General features: G+C 34.4%; 1 protein-coding gene across 3 annotated transcripts in view; it reads right to left on the bottom strand.

Annotated features, from left to right (window-relative positions):
• Positions 1 to 16,499, bottom strand: part of LOC137400319 (uncharacterized) — a 43,674-nt gene that overhangs the window by 20,229 nt on the left and 6,946 nt on the right. For 2 of the 3 annotated variants that reach the window (XM_068086646.1, XM_068086648.1), the window contains exons 10-12: positions 14,222 to 14,357; positions 6,846 to 6,985; positions 3,632 to 3,840 (exon numbers count right to left, since the gene is read on the bottom strand). In XM_068086646.1, coding sequence (XP_067942747.1) covers positions 3,632 to 3,840; positions 6,846 to 6,985; positions 14,222 to 14,357 — 485 coding nt within the window. Of the gene's footprint in view, positions 1 to 126; positions 832 to 3,631; positions 3,841 to 6,845; positions 6,986 to 14,221; positions 14,358 to 16,499 lie in introns of those variants that run through there. The other variant, XM_068086647.1, reaches the window with a different exon arrangement.

Below are 16,499 nucleotides of genomic sequence, written 5' to 3'. Positions count from 1 at the left end.
CACTGACTGTACTGTTTCGTTTGTATAAGTGATGTACAATTTCAGAATAAATCTAGAGATTTGAAACTACAAGTTCAACTCAGACAGGATACTAATACAGCTACAAATGATTTCAGCAGCACACAATGCAGCCCTGCAATATCAATCTTTATTAGATTTTAATATGAACTCTCAAATTAATACAAATATGAAAAAACACAATAAACAATTATAAAAGATTCTTTTTGATGAAGAATAACAGAAATAAAAGCAAGGAAGAGAAATTGAACAAACTATATTCCACCAATACAATATATTCGGTCTGAGAAACAGTTAGGAACCCTCCAAAAGTTTTGAAATATGAAAAAAATACATAGGTAGTAAACGAATCTACAAAGGTAATAAAAAACAAAGATAGTAAAAACTACAAAGATAGTGAAAAGTGTATATATTGAGCAATACATATGAGAAAAAGAACAAGTAGAAAAGGTAAAGAAAGAATGCTAACAAAGTACCTAAAACTTCACAAGGATTTAAAACCCAATTGATCTTCTGCTAATAAAAACAACAGATAAATTACTTTATTGCTGTTTCCATGGATGTGGATTTTCCTCGAGCAGTGACTGTAATGGTCTGTAGTAGTGTTTGTAGTAACTAAACAAGGCAGTGCACTCCTCCGAGTCATCCGCCTTCCCTATTGCTCCATATCTTTTCTTGTACCATGTCCAGCCATTGATACGAGCCTTAGGGTGCTCTTGAACGACATCATAGTTTGAGACGCGTTCAGCTCCTTCCCCAATCATTTTATGTAGCGCGGAACTAATGTCAGATGTGAGAGACATATTCATTGACCTACAGAAACCATGATGTACCTAAATACGCAGCAAGATGGCTCTGGATGATTTGAACTGCTTTGCTTGAAGAATTGAGCTATCGAGAATCATTCACAAGTAAAATATTGAAACAACTCTTTACCATTCCCATCTCTACCAAATCTTTTTAAGGAAACACAGGGAGACTGGTGAGACAATACAACAAGTCTCAGCAGGAAGTCTTTCATTATGTATATGAAGCTTAGCATTACATAATATCTGTCGAAGCGTAAATATTATTTTTTAATAAAGAATACTGAAAGTCCCTTTCATGCACTCGTCACTGGGTGCATCATAAAACTGGTTTAAAGAAGGGAGGTTCATTAGAAGGGAATACAAACAAAACATCCTTACAGTTGTATTGTAGCCAGAGCCTGAAAGAGATGCAATGCAAGATTGAATCAAGTAGGTGAGTTAGACACTGGAAACGCCTGCAATCACTAGAGTTGTGGAGTAAGACCCTTGCTTGTCTAGCGCACCTGATGAGTTTGGTGAGAGGTCTCTGAGAGATGCCCTAATTTAGAATACACCAGACTGATCACAGAGCTGACCTGATAAGTTGAATATCAGCACAGACTAACCTAATCCAGGTACTAATACTGAGCTTTTGTGAGTTGATAAAGCATTTTATCAGAAAAAATACCAATAACGTAAGCATATATTTCTTTGTTTATATTTACACAAAAAAATATTTTGAGTACTTTTATTTAATCTAATAATAGACCTAGTACACTGTATTCCAAGCCTCTGATTGGCTAGAACAATTTTTATTACTGTATTTACCAGACTACAAGCTTGAACTTTTGACTCATGTTTTGGACCTTGCGACTTGTACAATGCTGTAGCTTACCTAGCTGCCAACAGTTGGTGCAGTAGGTATATGCAACACAAAAGGTGCTACCCATACTTTTTGGAGCTTCAACGTAGGAAGCAGCATGACACAGACAAACAGAATATTTTTTAAACCATCATCATGGAAAATACATGAAGCATACGATGCAGCTTTCAAGTTGAAGGCAATCAATTTGTCCATCCAGGAAGTAAATTGAGATGCTGCACGTAACCTAGGTGTAAGTGAATCGATGATGGGATGTTGGAGACAGCAGCGTGGAGGACTTTTGTTTGCTAATTTTTAATGTGCGGTTGGATTTAGTTTCATTTTGGGGGTTTACAACATGTTCACAAGCTACTGATTTTCATGAAGTTTATGTTTATTTTTATTTTCATCAATGTGAACCCTGAATACTATAGACCAGAGCCGTATAGTTTCACAGAGTCCCGTGACCAAAAGCCGGAAACAAAAACGCTTGATTCCAAACAAACCCGATTGACATACTGATCTCTAATGGAATATTCTTACCTCGCTCTCAACATCTCACTCTTTTGCATTTACTTTATTTTATTACAAAAAATCATTTGTCGTTTCTTGTAGGAAAATTTGTCTTCTTTCAAATGGTGTATAATACAATAATCAATTTCAGAGCGACTGCCAATGGGAGTAATTTTTGTTGGTTAGTGTTGCGGCATCTCCATTATAACTTATATAAAACAATAGTGGATAAAACAATATTTGGAGCCGTGCGAGCTCCGATATACGCATCCGTTAGCAGCGAAACTCTGTGAAGTTATACAGCTCTGTACTGTCAGAGTCATATAGCTTTAAAAAGTCTTGCGACCAAAACCGGAAACAAAAACGTCCGATTCCAAACAAACCCGATTGACATACTGATCTCTAATGGAATATTCATACCTCGCTCTCAATACCGCTTTTTTTTGCATTTACTTTACGTTTTTACAAAAACGTTATTAGCAGCTTTTTGTAGGAAATTTTATTTTCTTTCAAATGGTTTATAATACAACAATCAATTTTAAAGTGACTGCTAATGGGAGTAGTTTTTGTTGATTAATGTTGCGGCTTCTCCATTATAACTTATATAAAAATAGTAGGCGTGGCCCGTTTGTTTGGAATCGAGCAAGCTCCCGTATACGCTTCTGTTGGTCGCGGGACTCTGTGAAACTATACGACGCTGCTATAGACGACTCTCACATTGACCTCTCCCTGTGTTGTGTCGAAAGTTGTTGTTGAATAAAAGCATATCCTGTAATATACAAAATCCTAAAAAGCAAAATACTTGAAAGAATCCTCGACTTGTATCAGAGGCTTATAGTCTGGGGCAGCTTGTTCATGTAAAACACTTTTTCAATTTAGTGGGTGCAAATTTTTTTAAATATGAATATATATTCAAAGACGTTCAATAGTCCAGTAAATAGGGTATTCAAAATGGGAAATATCACTAATTTCATTTATACCCTGACCAAACTAAAAAGATCAATAGCTCAAACTATTAGCTACATTGCTCAGGTATAAACAAGACTAATTTGACCGAAACAGAATTCATCAAATACTGATATTTGATGAATTCTAGCTTAACACATTCTAGTTTAACGGTAACTTAAGCTTGCAGTCTATAATAGTTAGTGTGGAGGCTGAGGCACTATTACTATGATCAAGGAATAGGATTCATGAAGAGTATCTGGAGAATCAGATTTATTTAAAAAAAGATCAATTGACGGGGATCAAGGCTTTTACCACTATATCGGTGCCGTCACCGCTACCAGATCGATGCATCTCTAGTTTGGTAACAGGAGACATGTGCAACTGTTTTTGAAAATGAGAAAAAAAACTCATGTTCTCTAGACTGTGAATCACCAGGATTGAACCACTGGTCTTCTACCAATCATAGACATATCCTTCAACTAAACTAGTGATCTCTACTTACCTGTATATATTTGTCGCTGCGGATATTAAATCTGTTGCAAGGTCTTCATAGTGTATGACATGTGTGTTATTCGGCACCTTCCCGATCTCAAGCACTCGGTAAAGTTCTACTAGCTCCCAGCAGCTGTCCTTTAGCCTTTGGACAATGTCTTCCGAGTAGAACTTGTTGAACGCTGCTCTAGACGCATGCATGGCCCTTGGGTCTCTTAACTAACAAGTGCATATAATATGCAGCTTAATATATATAAAACTGATAAATTCTATAATAGTAAAAAAAACTGCTAAAACACTGATATACTCTATTATAACACTGATATACTCTACTATAACACTGATATATTCTACTATAACACTGATATACTCTACTATAACACTGATATACTCTACTATAATACTGATATACTCTACTATAACACTGATATACTCTAGTATAACACTGATATACTCTAGTATAACACTGATATATTTTACTATAACAATGATATATTCTACTATAACAATGATATACTCTACTATAACACTGATATACTCTACTATAACACTGATATATTCTACTATAACACTGATATACTCTACTATAACACTGATATACTCTACTAAAACATTGATATACTCTACTAAAACATTGATATACTCTACTATAACACTGATATATTCTACTATAACACTGATATACTCTACTATAACACTGATATACTCTACTAAAACATTGATATATTCTACTATAACACTGATATATTCTACTATAACAATGATATACTCTACTATAACACTGATATACTCTACTATAACACTGATATACTCTACTATAACACTGATATATTCTACTATAACAATGATATACTCTACTATAACACTGATATATTCTACTATAACACTGATATACTCTACTATAACACTGATATACTCTACTAAAACATTGATATACTCTACTATAACACTGATATATTCTACTATAACAATGGTATACTCTACTATAACACTGATATACTCTACTATAACACTGATATACTCTACTATAACACTGATATACTCTACTATAACACTGATATACTCTACTATAACACTGATATATTCTACTATAACAATGATATATTCTACTATAACAATGATATATTCTACTATAACACTGATATGCTCTACTATAACACTGATATACTCTACTATAACACTGATATATTCTACTATAACAATGATATACACTACTATAACACTGATATACTCTACTATAACAATGATATACTCTACTATAACACTGATATACTCTACTATAACACTGATATACTCTACTATAACACTGATATACTCTAGTATAACACTGATATATTCTACTATAACAATGATATATTCTACTATAACAATGATATACTCTACTATAACACTGATATACTCTACTATAACACTGATATACTCTAGTATAACACTGATATACTCTAGTATAACACTGATATATTTTACTATAACAATGATATATTCTACTATAACAATGATATACTCTACTATAACACTGATATACTCTACTATAACACTGATATACTCTACTATAACACTGATATACTCTACTATAACACTGATATATTCTACTATAACAATGATATATTCTACTATAACACTGATATGCTCTACTATAACACTGATATACTCTACTATAACACTGATATATTCTACTATATCTATGATATACACTACTATAACACTGATATGCTCTACTATAACACTGATATACTCTACTATAACACTGATATACTCTACTATAACAATGATATACTCTACTATAACACTGATATACTCTACTATAACACTGATATACTCTACTATAACACTGATATACTCTAGTATAACACTGATATATTCTACTATAACAATGATATATTCTACTATAACAATGATATACTCTACTATAACACTGATATACTCTACTATAACACTGATATACTCTACTATAACACTGATATACTCTAGTATAACACTGATATACTCTAGTATAACACTGGTATATTCTACTATAACAATGATATATTCTACTATAACAATGATATACTCTACTATAACACTGATATACTCTAGTATAACACTGATATATTCTACTATAACACTGATATACTCTACTATAACACTGATATACTCTACTATAACACTGATATACTCTACCAGGACATGGATATAATATGCTATAGTCTATATGCATTTTCATAATACAGCAAGACTGTATGATAGCAAAGATTTGCATGTAGTGTTAGAACAAACATACGCACTACAACAGTGTACTGCATATAAGTACATTACTCTGAAAAGCAGACCTACATCATTATACAAGGTTTAACCATAGCTGCCACATACGACTTTTATCATATTTTCTAGGAAAATCAGACACACTGATTCAGATTTTGTACTCAAAATAAAGAGTGGTTCACTAACTTTCAGGGTAATGAAGGCTTTTTTACAGCGTTTTAATATCGGTCTCGAAAACAACACAATCGGCACAGCAAGCTCCGCCCATAATTATGTGGCGTATGCCAGGTTTTTAGGAACGGAAATTGGGGATGTTTAGCCTGATTTAAAATGATAGAGATGGAAGTCTTAAAACCCATTATTATCTAAATTCAGCGTTCAACATCTCAGTCTTTTATGAAAGGTAGATAAACTATTTAAAATTGCGCGTAGCTTGTTACAGGAAGTTTAATAGGCTGAACGCCAAGAAGAAATGAGCTCAAAAAAGCGTGATTTTTCACAAACTAGCGTTGTTATCGCGCTTTTTGAGCTCATTTTTCTTGGCGTTCGGCCTATTAAACATCCTGTAACAAGCTAGGAGCAATTTCAAATAGTTTATTAACCTTTTATAAAAAACAGATTATCTTGAAGGCTGAATTTAGATAATAATGGGTTTTAAGACACCCATCTCTATCATTCTAAACCGGACTAAACATCCCTAACTTCCGTTCCTAAAAAGCTAGGTTACGTCACGTAGTATTCATGGGCGGAGCTTGTTGCGCCAATTGTGTTGTTTTCGAGACGAATATTGAAACGCTTTGAAAAAGCTTTCATGACTTTGAAAGTTAGTAGACCAATCTTTATTTTGAGTAAAAAATAGGAATCAGTGTGTCTGGTTTACCTAGCAAAAATGATAAAAGTTGTACGTGGCAGTTATGGTTTAAACAATTCACAAAAACAGATATGCGTGTATATGCACCGTGTTATAGCCTAATTGTACTCACCGCATGCACAAATTGCACTGTCGGATAATCTGCAATGGCCTTCCTTATTGTACCTGCATGCAGAATTCTTACAGTTTTGACGGAGACTATAGGAGCCATCAAGCATTTCTCTCTTAAAAAGGGAGCACATACTGTTGCCACTACAACATAGAAAATAAGCTTACATTTGCTTACGTAACAGCAGATGAGAACCTAATCAGAATACAGAATAATGTTGTGGTGCTTTATGTCATCTCTGAACATTGTGATGATCTGATTAATAACAATCAATATAGAAATAAATGCTTGTACATAGTCAGCACAATAGAATAATAACTACAATGAGGATTTCACAGAACATGGGCTAGTAAATGAAGAATTAATGCAACTCAGTAGATAAATCCCTCTTTGGCTATCAATTATACAATTTCATCACTTACCATGAAGTGCAAGCAAAATATTGCTGCAATGTAAAGTGAGAAAACAAATTTGGCCAATCACAATGACATTATACCCCAGTATAATCAAAACTAGGCAACTAGCAGAACAATTGTAGACACCTTACCCTGACTGTCAAAATTGCTTAATGATGGCTAGCGTAAGACTAAGTCAGTGTTTGTAACATACAATTAGATCTACTGTATGTGTATGTACATACTAGTACTGGGCATGAGTACTTCTTGGCCAACGAGTTGAGACTGCCCCTTTCCGTTCGAGTTTTTAGAGTATCGGGTAGCTAGTAGTGCTTGGCACGAGTACTTATTGGCCAACAGGTTTTTCGGGTATGGGTAGGGTTTTCAGGCTTTTTGGGTAGGGTTTGTTGATACGGATTTCATGTCTAAAATTTCCAAACATCGAACATATCTTAAAATTTACAATGCAATTATAATTCTATTCCATTTATTTATTGTTTGTTACTATTTTCTATCGCCCAATATTCGTGCTCGCAACGTTAACAGGTGGGTTGTTAAAAGGTGCTCATAGCTCAACTCATACACCGAGTTTTTGTCCACTCTACTTGACGGATTCGTGTACCAAAACTTGAACTCGCAAGTCAAAACCCAAACTCGTAAGATCGAAATACTCAAAATTTCTATTACCCAAGACTAGAGAGAAGATACACCGGCGAGTTCAACGAGTTTTATTACCCGTGCCCAGCACTAGTACATACATTGTACAACTAATGTCGAGGTCATTTCTATAATGTCTCCATAAAAGCACTTACAGTATTTGAAGACTTCCATATGCATTTTAACTAATTAAACTAAAAAACATCTAAAACGCATAAATTATTGGTGCATGTGGTGTGTTATGAAAGCTTCTGGAAGCTGCATGCATTATTAAATGTACAAGCCATCACCACAAAACTTCTCAGATGAGATGAATGTCCACCCTACCTATATGTATGTAAATATACGCAATGATATACATACAAAACTCTGAGAACTAATGTGAATAACTTGATAGAGACAATGTTGAAGGTTTCAACTTCACCCTGACTCATAATAGAGATGACTAATAAGCGGGTGAGAGGCGGCTGTAGCGTAAACTAAGCTTGTGTTTGGTCTATGGATACTGTGTGGTGACAGTAATAAGAATGCATGAATATAGTTAGTCACTATATAGTAGATGAGATAGAGAAAACACAAAACACTATTCATATATAGCGACAGTAGACCAAACTGAAATGAGCAATCATATTTGGAAGCTAAAGACTGACAACATTTGCTGTGATATTAATTAGTATGACACCAACTCTCAAGTACCAGATATCCATGTCATGATGATTTTATTTTCTACATACTCAAAGATGCACTCAACAATTGTATTGCTACGCCGTTTAATCTTTTGTCAAAAGAGATCAAGATCTATGCATGAAATTAGTAGATTCAAGTCTTCCTTATGTAATTTTATTGTTTGCGTTTATGACATCACATGGCAATATCTTCCTCTTTATTCATTTATTGTTGTGGCACCATCTGTGAAACAATTGTTTATAAAAACGATTACAAACTGCCTAATAAAAATTTATACCTTACAGGATGAAAATATTCGATAGATATAAAAATTCGCGATTTCGCGAACAGTCAATTTCACGAATTATTAAATTCCGCGAATATTTAGTTCTACAGTAATACTTCAACTTACGAGTGCTCCAACGTACGAGAAACTTGAGACACGAGCCAGCTTTCAAGCAAGTTTTAGCACTAACATACAAGCCATGTTTGAGATACGAGCACTTGAGTCAGTTGCCAAGTATGCCAGAGGTGTTTTATGAGAACAGCATCACTCTGTATTTTTCAACTGCTCAGGTTATATTTTTGTATCGTGTTTTTTGTGCACGATTTTCTGTGCAGAATTATGTGAATTAAACGTACTGTGCGCGTAGACCGAAAATTTGCCAGTAAATTGAAAGATAATAAAAAGAGAAAGCAAATGATAACAATTGATATTAAACGGGAAAATATTGAAAAATACGCGAAATGTGTATGCTTGATTGAGCTAGCTTGGCAATATGACAGAAATACATTCAAAATTATCAAATGGAAGGATTATATTCAGGGCATTTAGTTCGCAAAAGGACTAACCATAGTTTCTAAACGGTGCAGCGATCTTCACGACCGCTGATGACATTGGACAAACAATTGGCCGGTGACAGCGTAACTGAAACGAAGCTATGTGAAAAGGCCGGCGCTATCTATCCAAACTGTTTATTAGACATTCGAACAAGTTGGCTAGTGGTCGTGCATTAACCCTTTGGGACGACACCTGTGTTGTCCTAATCGCAACATGTTGAAAGGGCGACAAAGGCAAACGTCCTTAGATAGGTTTATCTTAAAATGGCCGGCTAGTCGTGAAAGCTAAACAAAGGAAAAATTAGCTAACTAGCGAAAAACTTGAACTATGAAAAACTATGAACGCCGAAGAAATTTTAATTACGTTTAGTTAAAAATGAAAGTTTGCTTTTAGGTTTGCTTCTATGATTGTCTTTTAACACTTTGATAAAATCCAAATTTATCAAAGTCAACTGTTGTAACAAAGGATAACTTATATCTCCCTCCCTGGCAAATGCTAGCGTTTACTGCTATTGTATGTATTTAATTTTACATTTTACTTAATCACATTTCCTTGCATTAGTTTTTATTTGTTGCTTTTGGAAAGCATGCGGTACGTTAGGACAATAACCAACATGTTCTTTCTGTTACAATATCTTGTTTTGAGTGTTTTATTTGCATTTTTTTAGAGTATGGAAACCAATCAATATATATTTAATTGTTCTATATATAAATAAATTGCACCAACATGCGAGTAAATTGACATACGAGCTGATTCTCGGAACGCATTAAGCTCGTAAGTCGAAGTATGACTGTATTTTGAATCACAAGGGGGAATAATTACTGCCTCAAATTAAAAACTAGCCACTAGGCAGAAGTACTAAACGTAGCCTAGTTCCAAAACTTTTTTAAAATCATCACCGGTGCTTCGAGTTAACTCCATTGCCAATGCATCAAACTTCTTTACAAAATTATTCAAGGTTTTCACAAGTTATTCGGCATGGCTTCGTCATCGCAAAAAATTCTCTCCTAGTATTTTTACAGTGAAATCAGCTCCATCAACCTCTAATACCGAAGTTGAGGACAATAACGATTATGATCTGGACATTATGGTATGTATTTGATTTGCAGTGCAGATACGTTTTTTCATAATTAACTGTGTTAGTTAATTCTTTGTTTAAAAACTGATCGCTTTCATTAAATACTTCAGCTATTGTTTTTGTACTTCCTTTACACTTATTAATATTTTTTCTTTTTTGTGTTAACTGCAGGTTGAGAATGAAACAGAACCTATTCCGATTACGAAAACTAGAGACAAATAGTAATATTCACCAAGGCAGGAATATTGGCAGAGAAGCAACCAGTCAACCTCAACCCAACTTCATCAACAACAACTCCTTGATATCGCTGAAGCAAATATGATTATATTATATATTCTATTTCATGTATAGATATATTATAATTTATTGCAAACTTGAGTGTACAAATAAAATATTTCAAATACAAATAAAATTTTACAAATGATGAATGGAGTAAATAAAAACAGTTTAGCCCATATGGCGGTTGTCTGGCAATAAAATTAAACTGATACTCTTAATAAGTAAATACTAGTGTGTAATGGTGCTTTCTGACTGGTGCTCTATATCGCTGTCACTGTCTAGGGTAGATGTCAAGGGCGATTCTATTGCTACTGCATGGCTAGTAAGGGAGTTATCATCAGAACTCTCCTGGTAGCATACTATTGCAAAGTTCTGCAGGTTGGCCAAAAATTTGTGCTCGTAAAGGCATTTTTGTTCCGTCTTTAGAACAGATATGTTCTCCTTGTTAGCACCTGCGGTCACTTCTACCTCAATTTCAAGACCTCCCTGAATGATTGGTGATCTTCTAGGAATGACATCTACCAACCTTGCAGTCATCGTGCCTCCGTGTATGATGAAAGATCTCTCTCACACTAAAACAAATAACGAAGTGGTAGGATGGAAAAAAATAAATTTGCGTTTTACCGAAGAACTAAAGTAAAATTCAATTATTAATTTAATTAACGGTTTTGAAAAAAACTCATTACTTACCACAAGTTGCTGGTTCATCAAAGGCCTCCAAATCGATGAATATTCGTGAAAACCTCTGAACGCAGCAAGAAATTTATAGCTTAGCATGATCGACTCATAGTTGTAAGCTAAATAAAAACCAAAACACGCGGTGTGAGCATGCGAAAGGTTAACTCTATTGTTAGCCGCAATAGAGTTAACTCTTAATAGAGAGTGATTGTGTTCACCCACAAATAAATTAATCCGCGAATATGCATGAAAAAGGCAATTTGCGCGAAACTTAACTCCGCGAATAAATTCATCCCATAGGGTATACCGTAGAACCTCTAATTGAACGCCATGGCGCTCTATTTTTCAACCTCTCCTCTATGGTGGCGGTCATTTGGAGGCGGCGTTCAAATAGAGGCTGGTGGTATATTTTTCAAATAGCTCGTCAGAACTTTCGGAAAATAAAATTGGTCCTATTACGAGCAAAGCAAATGTCACCTACATTTTGCTCTTTTTTCGGTAGAGCGATATTAAACCTTTTGGATGCAATAAATCCGCCAACTTAGCGTCAACTTGTCAAAGATCTTTTTGTTGTATTTTATTGTCACTAGCAATTACAGAAAACACAGCTAACTGGTAAGAAGCACATCAAGGAACTGCTCCTAGTTAGTAATACCATAGCTATGGGTCATTAGACAATTATGCAATTAAAACACTACTAAAAGAGAGCCTGACTGCACAGCTAGTATGTAACACTCTTAACACTCTCAAGAAACCAAGAAACATCTCTACCAGTTAATACCTATTGCTTGCAATTGACCTGCGACGATATTATAGATTGTGTCCTTCTTTGCAATTTGTTGGCATTTTCAATGGTTATTTCAATCTAAATTTGAAAACACATTTTTATTTTATATCTATATTTAACATTGTTGAACAAAAGCTCATTGCACTGTTTGCTAAAGTTTGCAGCCAAAACTAGCTTTTTATATGCAATAGAAGTGGAGTTATGAACATCAATCCATTGTAAGCCGTGTTAAGATAGCCGCAAGGATGCTATTAAATAACATGCTATAAATTTGCATATTTATAAGTTATACAAAAATAATCTATCAAATGATACAAATATATATTTATGAACAAGTGACATAAACGAATCATACTTAAAGTGCACGCAGAAGCAAAAATTAACATTTTTGAACCAAAAGTATTTGCCTCGTTTACTTGGCCAGTTGCCTCTGATTGTTGCTTTCGACGGAACGAACATCTTCTGGCTGTTCAATACCTGACCTCAACTTTTCTTCTGCACTGCTGAACCAGTCGATATTAGCGTCCAAACAGTTTTTTAGCAGAGCAAAACTTTTACACGTTGCATTTCGCACAAATCATAAACTTTTAGCAGCATCGCGAAGCACAACTTTTAGCCTAAAACTAGTCAGTCATCCATATATATTATATATATAATATATATATTATATATATTGTATATATATTGTATATATATTGTATATATATTGTATATATATAAAATATATATTATATATAATATATATATTATATATATATAATATATATATTTCTCAAAGTATGTGAATCTGTGTGTCATTCCGGCTATAGATATAGCGCAAGCTGATTATTTTACCAATGCGGCCCCCACGTGTTACGATGCCCCTGTTAAGAAGTATTTTTCGTAAGGTTGAATGACTATATCTGTGGTCAAGACCAATTCTTCTCACGCGGACAATTATGATGTCTCCGTGGGAAGAGCCTCGACATTATCTCTCTGTTCAATCAGACAAAAATAGTACGATATCTCAGTTTTACATTTGTACCGGTATCGAGAGGTACCAGTATCATCGTATTCAAAGTTTTGATGGATAGCTTCTGGTGGAACAGTAACCTATTTTATACACACACACTTCTATGCAAGAATTGTTATTATTAATTCTACATATTCAGGATTTTTATTTTGTTTTCTCAGTTCGTATTAATTGTAATATTACCGAATCATCGTTTATTGTAATCGTAGCAAAACCGACTTAATTTAGCTATTACTTGCTAATTATTTCACATTTACATCTAAACCTTATAGTCGTTTTATTTTTAATTTATTTGACCTGCACGAAACATTTTCCTCATGGTATGAAGTTTAAAAGCTGTTTGACAGTGTTTGAAAACTTTTACAGTTGTTTTTATTTTCTCTCTCAATTTATTCAAATTACACAAAACACTTCTCTCATGATATGTAGTTTGAAAGTTAGAATGGCAAATGTTGTTATATGTCTAATACTGAATACAAATCAACTTTCTGTCCAAAGACTTTTTATTACCCGGGCAACACCGGGTAGCACAGCTAGTACTTTTATAAATGTAAACCATTTTTAAAATATGTCAAAGTATCAAGACCACATTGAACAAGGAGCTACTATTAGCATGATACAGTTATTAATTACTTCTATGGTGCTGCTTTTAAAGTTTTACAGAAAAAAACGTAAGCATTAAAGTTAAAAACAAACTTCGATACGAACAGCAACCACACAAAAATTAATTATTATCGATATAATTGAGTGATTATTAGTACGATTTTGAGGACACTTTTCTACTGATCACTTTCTATTATGGGTTCATAAAGATCAAAGAATGTTAAAGTGGCGGTCGAATGGCGGTGGCGTTCAGTTAAAGGGTGGTGTTCTATTTTTTAACCCTTCTCCTATAGTGGCGGTCAAATGGAGGTGGTGGTTAAATAGAGGTTGCATTCAATTAAAGGTTTTTAATTAGAGGTATATACATGTCATTAAGCACTTACTTCTGCGATGTCTAGCAGCATAGATACATGTCAAGATGGTCTTAAATCCAAAGTACAAGCGGATGTCCTTTGGGAAGACTTTGTAGAAAACTGCAGGTATGTTGATGGCCTCACAGCTGAACCACGCTGGCAGGATCTGTAAATGGCAGAATCACCTGACCCGTTAGACCTTATAAAGCACACTGCATCTGATTAGGTCCTAAGTCTAAATGTTATATAAGCAACTTCAAACGAATCTTCGAAAGGTCACAAAAGGGGTCGTTGAGTTGGTTGCTAAGAGTGAGATTGGGTGGTTGGCTGACCGTCAAATATTTGGAACACTCAAATGACAGTCTGTCACACCGACTAACATGTTATAGATATATACAGACATACTTCGACACAAGAGCTTAATGCGCTCCGGAACCAAGCTCGTATGTCAATTCTCTCGTATCTCAAATCAATTCTCTTATATAAAGTAACTAAACACAAATTAATCCATTCCTATTCTTCGAAAAACCACCTAAAAAATGAGACATTATGATGAACAACATGTATTTAATTGTTCTAATTCTCGACCTACACTTACAAAGTGACAAAAAGGGTACTTATCTAGTGGTTATGGTCTACAATAAAATGTAACGTTATTATATACAGTACTGTAGAGTTTGTACCTTCGAGACCGAGGTAGCGGCTACGACAGTGTGAGAGAGATTACATGTCAAGTTCGATACGCTACACTTGTGATGCTACGTAACATAATATAACCTTTGAATTTAATTTAAATTAATTTGGTTTACTAAACGCACACTTAAAAATTAGTTTTATAATACTACATTAGACTTAATACTGATTGCGTCCTCGTTATTATTTTTAATTATTATCTTTTTCCGGTGTGGCTCATTTTTCCTCGCCTTCACCTTTACTCTTAGCCGGCCTTTTTAAAGTTTTTCAAACTACGACGAAAAAGACCGAGCGATGCTGTTCTTGTAAGCGACCTCTCGCATACTCAGCCACCTAGCAACCGCATTGAGAACCGAAGCATATGTTCGAATCTCAAATTTGTGTCATATCTCGAAGCAAAAATTTGCTTGGAATTCTCCTCGTATCTCAAATTTATCATATGTTGGAACACTTGTATGTCGAGGTATGACTGTACCATCATAATTGGCAATATCTGTTTTACATAAAAGCTCTAAAGCTGCCAAGTATTTTTTTAATTTGCAGCAAAAATTCGCATTGCATTATAACTAGAGATGCCCTGATTCTAATTTCACCAGCCGATTTAGATACCGATTCGATATACCGATTCTTATTGAAAAATAATCCGATTCAGATACCGATTCAGATCTTTTAGGTTGCATAGATAATTGTTAATTTTATCATGCAAATATAAATGTAATGCAAAGAAAATATAAATATTCATGTATTATTTGTTTGTATTTATGAAAAAAAGACATACATGTATATACATTCATATACTGCCATACCATGCATCTAGTAACAAAACAGTCCATGGTTCTTGAAATCTGTTATTAATAATGGTAATTACTGTTAGTGGTACAGCTTTATCTGTGATAATTAAGTCTTTCTTCTACTGCTGAACGAACTGCTGTGCCTGTACTGTTTAGAGCAAATAAATGTGTTTCGTTTTATTACCGTTAGTGATTCAATTATCTCAGTGAGACGCCTTTATCTTCTATCACTATCGATGAAGCCAGTAGTACTGAAGGTTCACTTGCCACAGATGACGGAGGACAGGCTAAATACTGAAAAGCCACTGAGGTTAAAACGATATGCGAACTATGCGATATAAATGATACATCATATAGTCAGGATCAAGAGACAGATAGATAACTTTAGGGGTTTATGCATCGGCTGCTCAAATTACTTTCGTAATGCTAGTAAATGGAAACATTACACCGCATTCATGTTTCTCATGATTGGTCTTTTGTTCGTGATTGGCTGCAATAAATCATATGACTGTAATTGGGAAATACCGCACTTTGTGATTACGTCCTGACTAAAGCCAAAATATTCCTCAGCTGTGTGGATGTGACAGGCTCGGAAATTATTAGGTAAAAAGAAGGAACTTGCAGCTGATGATTTGTTATTAGTGTAGCAGGCTAAAATATGGTTTTCTGCTAAATAGTTGACCTGTAAAAAGTATCTGGAGTTTCCAATTTTTAAGAAAAGATCGGCTGATACCGATTCAGATGCTTAACACCCATATTGGCACCGATACCGATATTAGAATCGGGGCAACTCTAATTATAACTAGAGATCAACTATGAGCATG

This window comes from Watersipora subatra, chromosome 7 (assembly GCF_963576615.1).
Source record: "Watersipora subatra chromosome 7, tzWatSuba1.1, whole genome shotgun sequence".
Classification (NCBI taxonomy): domain Eukaryota; kingdom Metazoa; phylum Bryozoa; class Gymnolaemata; order Cheilostomatida; family Watersiporidae; genus Watersipora; species Watersipora subatra.
The sequence above is the reverse complement of the archived record's forward strand: the minus strand, read 5'-3'. Positions and strand labels throughout refer to the sequence as shown.